General features: G+C 34.4%; 1 protein-coding gene across 1 annotated transcript; it reads right to left on the reverse strand.

Annotated features, from left to right (window-relative positions):
- Positions 1 to 219: 219 nt before the first annotated feature.
- LOC109337892 (LRR repeats and ubiquitin-like domain-containing protein At2g30105) lies at positions 220 to 8,282 on the reverse strand. Its single transcript, XM_019574976.1, has 9 exons — positions 7,895 to 8,282; positions 6,145 to 6,300; positions 4,547 to 4,657; positions 4,323 to 4,423; positions 3,739 to 3,876; positions 3,117 to 3,165; positions 2,882 to 2,947; positions 725 to 844; positions 220 to 578 (listed from the first exon to the last, which is right to left on the reverse strand). The coding sequence occupies exons 1-9, from the start codon at positions 8,183 to 8,185 to the stop codon at positions 468 to 470; spliced, it is 1,143 nt and encodes a 380-aa protein (XP_019430521.1). The 5' UTR covers positions 8,186 to 8,282; the 3' UTR covers positions 220 to 467.
- Between the last annotated feature and the right edge of the window lie 273 nt (positions 8,283 to 8,555).

The raw sequence follows: 8,555 nt of genomic DNA on the forward strand, positions 1-8,555 counted from the left end.
AAATTGAAAATAAAATAACACCATTTTTGAATTTTTATTTTTTTGGATGAAATGAATATTCATCCAAATGGATATCCATTAGATATAATAAATGAATTTAAATTCATTCATTATTAAAGTTATCCATTAGAATCCATCCACTTAAATCTATTAGCTCTAATGAGTGAACCATTACATCCCATCCATAGTCCCAAAATCATCGAACAATCACATAGTATGAACAACAATGACATCTGAAATATTTGTTTTCGTTGCATTATGCACATGTTGCACACCATAGTGTCAGGTCAGTGACCAAAAATTATATAATGTTGAGATGTCTTATGCCCCTTCATAGAAGATTTCAATAGAACACCCTATCACAATTTTCCAATCTTGCACCAGAGGCAAATCAAGCAAAGGCAACCAAGTTTGGACTAGAGCCTCATGAAGGCTATATGAACTGCATTACTTGTGACTTCTCCTATTTAGTTTTTATCAGCACCTTCATCAAAATCTCTAGAAACTCCAACTCGGAAATCAATCTGTTTCTGGTGCTTTGAGCGACGCCGCTCATCGAAACTATCCCACCCTTCAAACTGCAAGAAAGCCACGTGTATGTCGCTGTCATGTAATTGTTGTTTCTCAACCATCATGTGCTCTATTGAACTGACGACACAATGATAAGCTTTCTGTTGAAATGAAATACTTTTTATTTGAAAAATGAATAAAAATAAGTGCACACCTGACGAAGGAGATCGATTGTTATTTCTGTATTGTGCAGATCCAGTGTGGAGAGCTGGAGGCAAGTTTTGAATAGTTTAGATGGAAGAGATTTCATCCCATTGTTACTAAGATGCAAAGCCTGCGTAGTGGTCAGAAAGTTGGAGTAAATGCATGAAAAGTTAGTAATAGACGTACCAAAATCATTCCATATATTCAATTTTCCAGGTATTTACCCATTTCTCCTCATTATTGCAAAATCATTTTCCCAGGTAGTTGCAAAATTAATTCAAATCAAACACAGTTCTTTTTTATTCATCTTACATTCAATTTTATTATTTGCATATGAAAGAAAAATGTTTTTTAAATAAAATACTATATGAGAGAGGATAACTGAGCGGAGGTTGAGACAAGAGACACAAATTACTGAAAATCAATTTGAATTTATGCCAGGGAGGTCAACCATGCTACGGTGATTGATAAAGAGATACTAGAGGAACCAAATAGAATTACACTTGATTTACATTGCTTTAGAAAAAGTGTATGATAAGGTGCCTCAAAAGGTATTATCGAAAACTTCAGAGAAAAAAGGAGTTCGGATTGCATACATTCAAGCAATCTAAGATGTGTACGATGAGGCCAAGAGTAGAGCGAGAACACAAGATGAGGTCTCATAAAATTTCCCTATTGCTATATGATTAAACCAAGCATCAACATTGAGCCTCTACATATTTACATTGGTCTTGGATGTGCTTATGGAGCATATTCAAGAATTGGTGTCACAATACTTGCTTTTGTGGATGAGATTGTTCTAGCTAGAAACTCGAGAGAGGGGAATTAAATTTGAACTAGAAATGTGGAGACAAACTTTAGATGCACATAATTTAGTATAAGTCGAAGCATTATATGAAGTAAAGCTAAGTATATAAAGTGTAAGTTTAGCAAGAGGCAAACAAACCCTATTCTAGAAGTGCAAATTGGAGATCTTATCATACCACAAGTCACAAGATTTAAAGTGTCTTGAATCAATAATACAAAATGATGAGGAAATTGAGGGAGATGTAAACCATAGGATTCAAGTGAGGTGGATGAAATGGTGGAGTGCTTCAGGTGTCAAATGTGATAAAAAGGTGATACTCACGCTCAAGGGAAAATTTACCGTACAAATATAAGACTCATAATGTAATATGAGATGGATGTTGAACAATAAAATGTCAACATGAAAATAAACTTAATGTAGTCGAGATGAGAATGTTGTATTGGATGAATGAACACGTTAGACAATATAGGAGTAGATGGTAAAATTGAATATTAGATGATTTGGACATGTGGAAGTGATCAGTAGAAGCCCAAGAAGAAAAGCAGATCAAATGAGATTAGTCCAATTTCTAGAGGCAGAAGGAGGTCAAGAAAACCATAGGCAAAAGATTTAGATATTAATATTGTGTCAATGTACATGATTTATGATAGAGCATTATGACAACGTCCAATCCTTATAGTCGACCCCACCTAGTAGTGGCACTAAGGTTTGGTTGTTGTAATCACTAACATCAAAGAACATCTGCAATGGTAACTTTGCATAATGGAGTGATTTTTGACTCAACATTTAAAGACCTATGTCTATGTGATTTCACTATATCTCGAGAGGGGGTCTGTAAAATGGTTTACAATTAAGAGTAAGATTTTGGTCTCCATAAATATGCATTTTCTGTGTCAGTCTCTGTTTTAATTTTGTCTATTTAGCCCCTAAAATTACCAAAAACGTGCTTTAGTCCCTTCCGAGAGACTAAAAGCACACTATTTTTTTGTAAAATGAGAGACCATAAATAAATAAAATTCAAATAGGGAATAAACCAACAAATTACCTATTTACAAGGACCAAAAACTTACTTAAGCCAAAAAGGATTCACACTTGACAGTCTATGGTTTTAAGCTTTGGAAAGGGTGAAATAGACCTCAGTCTTCAACTATTAATCAACACATATTTGTGACGTTTTGTAGAATATGAAATTGACAGTTAATGTGCAGTACTCATATGCAAGAATAAAATAGCAACAGCACATAATTACAGTTCCTAAACTTCGAAATTGTTTAGGATAACATGCTCAATTGTGGGTAGGAAAACAAATCGTCCTTCATTTTTCTTTTCTTATCAGGTAAAAATGGGGAAATAGGGTACCTTCAGATTGCTCAAACTGCCAAATGTCTCTGGAAGTTCAGAAAGAAAATTTGATGAGAAATCAACCTGCACCACAAGAAAACCAACATAAGCATATTAAGAGTAAATAGTACATGCCTCATATAAAAATATCATATGTTATGTGTACTAATTCGCTGATACTATATCCTCTATGTAGTTCCTTATGAAAAAGCAATGAAAAATGAGGAATAGGATAGCAGACCAATAAATGTACCTCAACAAGAGAATGGCAGTTCCTTATAAGTTCACTGATGGTACTCATCCTGAGAAAAAGATACATGAATCAAACAATAATTATTACCAAACATAACACTACTTGGTAATTTGTTAATACAAATAATTTTTATGATAGAAAAGCTGCACGAGTGAGGTGAATTTTGAATAAACCAGTTCGTTCACCGAAGTAAATTCATTAGCAGTGTCCAATAGATTTTGGATTGAAATTTGATGAAATGATGGATGAGTGCCGCTTTTTAGCCCTTGCACACAGGCACGTGCATATTCTTCCATAGGTAAAAGAAAGACAGGTTTGAGTACAGCCTAAAAAAATTCATTTATGCTAAAAATTGAAGTTTCAGATTTAACTATAAATTCTCAATATTTTCCATTATTTTGTATTTCTTTCGGGATTCAAGAAGGATAGAAACTTTTGGATTTTTGTGTGTGTGGTGGGGGGCTGTTTTAAGGAGAATATCTTCAAGCATTTTAAACATAAAACAAGAACTCAAATAAATAAGGTGGGCATACAGGACAATGATGAAAGAGATCTGACCAGACATACAACTGCAGCAGTTAATAAATAAATATCCATACCTAAAAGTAGTTTTAAATAATACCTATTATTGTTGGCTCGCAAAACTTCTAATTTTGTCAGATGCGCTATTTCTTTAGGAAGGCCTCCCAACTTATTATTGGAGACATGCAGCTCCTTTAAAGAAGTTAGAGAACCCAGTGAAGATGGCAGAGTAGTTAAACTGCAGAAATCATGATATATAAGCAAATTACATATAGGGGCCAAATCCCCATCCAACTAAATGAGATACGAAACATAAGATTAGGTAAAAAGATTGGAAGGCATTATTCTGAATATGCTAAGAATTTAATATGAGGAATAAAAGTAATACTGAAGCAAAACACCCGAAGTAAGAGGTATTAGTCTAAGACCCAATGGTAGCAATCTCAAGCATTTTACAGTAAACTCCAGAAGCAATATGCTAGAAGCATGAACACAAAATATACTTCCTCTTTAACCTGTTTATCATTGAAGCCGGTGACCAGCTACTGCAAATTATGATGGTTTGGACACGGACAAACAAAAATCCATAGTAAATGCAATCCTAGTGTAAATTTATCTGTTGTTTTATGCGAGTTAAAAAGAAACAAGTCGATGTTGAAATTGTAAACTGTGATATCTACTCACCAGTTCTGGTTCAATGATAACACTGTTAGGTGGGTCAGAGTTGTTAGTCCTCCCCAGCTAATTGATCTATCCAACAGGTCATTTGCATTAATAAAAAGTTTCTGCAACAATAAGATAGTAGCAAGCTGTGTTAAACAGATAAATATTTCTCAATTTGCTTCAAATACAAATATATATGTGCAGGTTAAACAAGAAAACCTATTAAGAAAGAAAGATCAGTTTACCTCTAGACCAGTAAGACGAGCAATTTCAATGGGGACATCTTTAATTGAATTGCTGTTGCAATCTAGAACTCTTGCAGAAGGCCCACAGGCCCACACTTCATCAGGTATGGCCTATTTAAATTAAAACTGGTAAGTAAAATGAGAGAACATTGACAAGCAAATAAATCTCTTAAATAGAAAAATCTAATTTTATCTCTAGGTTTATTTCGCCAATTTGGTTGTTCACTACATCTCTTTTCTTGAATCAGTAAGGCGCGGAGCAATTGCACATGACTAACTAACATATGTTACCCTATATGACTAACTAACCTACATTAAGTTTTGCGTTCCGGTGATAGTTTATATAATAAATTTAAACCCTATATTTACAGCCTAGGACATGAGCTGCTACAATTCCTTGACTCATAACCGTCATGTTTATGTTATCTCAATCACTGTTGATTAAGATTCTGCTAGGAGATAAAGAATTCATGGTGATGTTTACTGTATACAAGCCCACCACAGAGTTGTATTTGCAACTCTCCTTGCTCTAGAACAAGGCTATTAAACAGTTAATAAAAATACAGTTCGGGGATGTATGTGTATGAGCTGTAAAATGTAGTTTCCACATACTTTCTAGCTCTAAAGTGTAATTCAAAATGACTAACTAGAGAAATACATGGAGATCAGTAGATAATTGATGTGAGAGTTAGTGACACATTAGAGATAAACATAAAATCAGTGATTTATTCTGCGTTTCTGCCACTCTTCAAAGATGAGAGGCATGCTAGTCTTTTTTCCTTTATGACTTGTGGTATAACCTATGAAATCATGTTTATCTAATGGATCCGGGGGAGGATACTAATGGATGACTAAAATACCGCCTTTAAAGTGAATACAGTTCTTCTGGTCTTAAAAATGAAAAATTAGAAGGATAAAAATGAAAAGAAAAAAGAACTTTTACCAAAAATATCAGTGATCCATCTTTACAGCAACAAAGATATTCTAATATGATAAAATTCCTTGACTTTCAAATTTGTTCTCCAGATAAGTGTTATCAGAATTTATTAAACTTTTCAAGATTTCTAAGATTTTTTGTTGCTAGTCCCAAGATGAAATGGAACAAAAAATCTTTTTTCTTCCTGTAGTAAACTATTTCTAACAATGACATAGACCTTCCTGTTAAGCTAATGAAATTATAGTAGACTTCCTTACCAATAAAATACTACTGAATTAGCAAATGAGGGTAAGGCAAATTGGTGGACAAACAGCATGAATATAAAGGTAAAACAGGATTAACCCAAAGGTTCTGCGGGTTTCATTCCGGGCAGTGATCCTTCATTGATATCTCTTACAGCCTAGCTTTAATCATGCTATATTTTGAAATAAGCAAACCCTACATGTCAATGACATGTACACTACAGAATACATTCCAGATGCATTCATGGCACAGAAAAAGAGAAAAATATTTCATGTTTTTTTGTTTGCATATTAAGATAAATTCTTCAAAAACATGTCATTAAGTAACCTAACCCTCAAATGATAGGTTCCAACTCCATATTTGCAAAACAATCTAGTTCAATATATGTTAAAACTTAAAACCATGAAGAGTTTATTACCTCCAAGTTGCATTCAGCCAGTGCTACAACTCCTGTTACTTTCCATCGTTCCAACCTGTTTTTTACAGGAACTTTCCCCATATCATTACCAGAGCCAGACTGACTATCTTTCCTTGACCTGGGAGCAACCTGAGCTTTCTTCAGGACTGGACCATCCTACACAAGAAATTTGAAATCTTCACATTGCATTTTCCTGATTTCCATAGCAACAAAAGTGAACTATATACAGTGTATATAAAGATAACTTTTATTTTCAGTAAAGCTTGTCACACTTGTGTAGCATTTCTAACTATCCCCAGCCAATTTCCATGTAAAAGTGCCCATGTATTCTGTTCACAATCACCTTGGTAAAGCATTTTTATTAGTTTCTCACATTCATTTATGCCATAAGTTAACCACAAGAGTAGTGATAAATTGAAAGTCTACACTTCACATCTATACAATTTTCACCATCTGATTAGTCATCTAGAATTTCTTCACACTGCCCAGATAAAAAAGTGATGTGCCACAAACATTTTCCTATGGATAAAGTCATGCATTAACCTAATGATGAAATCATACAGTATCATCATTGATGACCTATCACGCTAGACTAGAAGCCTATAAGACAGTTAAAATTATATTTTCCCAGCAATTTTTCCTTTAAAAAATATTTTATTTTATCTAGCTGTATATCCATCTTCCAAGAGTGTGAGCATTAGCACAAAACCGCAACGGCAAGGTTGCTCCTAAATGAAGGAGGTTATGAGTTTAAATCCTCAGAACAGTCTTTCCGATTGTAGGCGTGAAGTTACATAATCCCACAAGGTGAGAGCTTCGTACAATGGGTCGCCCTTTTTTATATCCACATTCCAGTTCCATAGCACCTAGCATTTGGTGAGCGGAAGGAACGGGGTGGGATGTTCAGTTCTATTTGTTACGTTTTCTTTGGTTCCACCATTTTTAGTGAAATAAAAAAAACTTACAACTTGGTTTATTTTGATCTCCTTTACTGCCATTAGTTGAAATTCATGTAATGAAATTCATTAAGTATTAACGTGTCATATTCGTGTGGGGTCACATAGGGTTGAACATGAATCGGGTTGAGTCGGGTAAGGCTTGTCCCTTACCTAACCCTAAATGTTGGTTGGGTTAATTTTCTAAACCCGGCTCTAGACATGAAGGTTAACCCGAACTTGATCCGAAGGTTAATCTGACCCCAAATGTCGATCGGGCCAGCTTTTGAACCCTCCGACCCCCCTAGAACAGATTAAATATAATGCACATATAGATAAAGTTATGTCAATATTACTTATATTTAATTTGAAATATGAAATGATGTATATGTATATATTTTGCTAATCATTACATATATGTACATGTGATAGGAAGAAAAAAATTAGAAAATGAATGATATTTTGGGGCCAAATAGATATCATTCCTCTGTACACAACTGAATAGACACATACAAATACAACAAATGGGTAGTCATGAGATGGGTCAACCGAGTTATGTTTTTTCCATTACCACCCATAAATATTATTTGGGTCTAGTTTTTGAAACAGACCTCAACTTCAACCTGACAAAACCCAATCCTATTTAGACCCGATCAGTCAAACTGGTTGAGCAGGTAGTGTCTGTGTGTCACCACATATCACAAAGGATTTTAGCTAACAAATCAAACTAAAACAAACTATGTTGCCAAAAAATATATTTATTAAACTTGCATTCACATTCAGAAGAAATAAATGTAGAATAATAATAATAATACCCCTTGATATAAACCCTGGGAAGCCACAAGCATGATCTTGGAGCCATTAACCAACTTGGATGCAATCAACGTAACGGGATCTTCCAAAACCTTTCCTTTGAAGATGAGCTTCTGTCCACGTGGCAGGACATTGGTGGCGGGAAGAAGAAGGGATTTGAGTTCTTTGATGGTTGAATTGGGTGAGATTGATATAGGTATTGTGGTGCCACCGAACTTCACGGTTACGGTTATGGTGGTGGCGTTGGAATTATTGGGTTCGCTTGTTCCATCGAGGGTTGAACCAGATTCCATGTTGAACCGGGTTTCTGTTATATGAATTGGAGTGTCACGCGAGTATGGATTAAAGAAGAAGGGTGGGGCTTTGATCCGATATGTGATGACTGATGAGGGAGGAAATGTGATTTTTTAAAATCCTTTTTGGTAAAAATGTTTTTTTTTATCTCACACTTTATCTTCTCCATAAACATTTTTAGCTAAAGTTTAAGAGTATAAATATTGATGTACTAAAAGTATAAAGAATTATACACCATCAATGTATCATTCACCACTTCATTTGGATTTGTATTACTTTTTTTTGAAAAGTCAAACATAATTGAAAATGAGTGGTAGATAATACAGTAACAGTGTAAAAACTCTTACACTGGTCAGTGTATATATCTTT

The sequence above is a fragment of the Lupinus angustifolius genome, unplaced genomic scaffold, assembly GCF_001865875.1.
Source record: "Lupinus angustifolius cultivar Tanjil unplaced genomic scaffold, LupAngTanjil_v1.0 Scaffold_15_22, whole genome shotgun sequence".
NCBI classification, from domain to species: domain Eukaryota; kingdom Viridiplantae; phylum Streptophyta; class Magnoliopsida; order Fabales; family Fabaceae; genus Lupinus; species Lupinus angustifolius.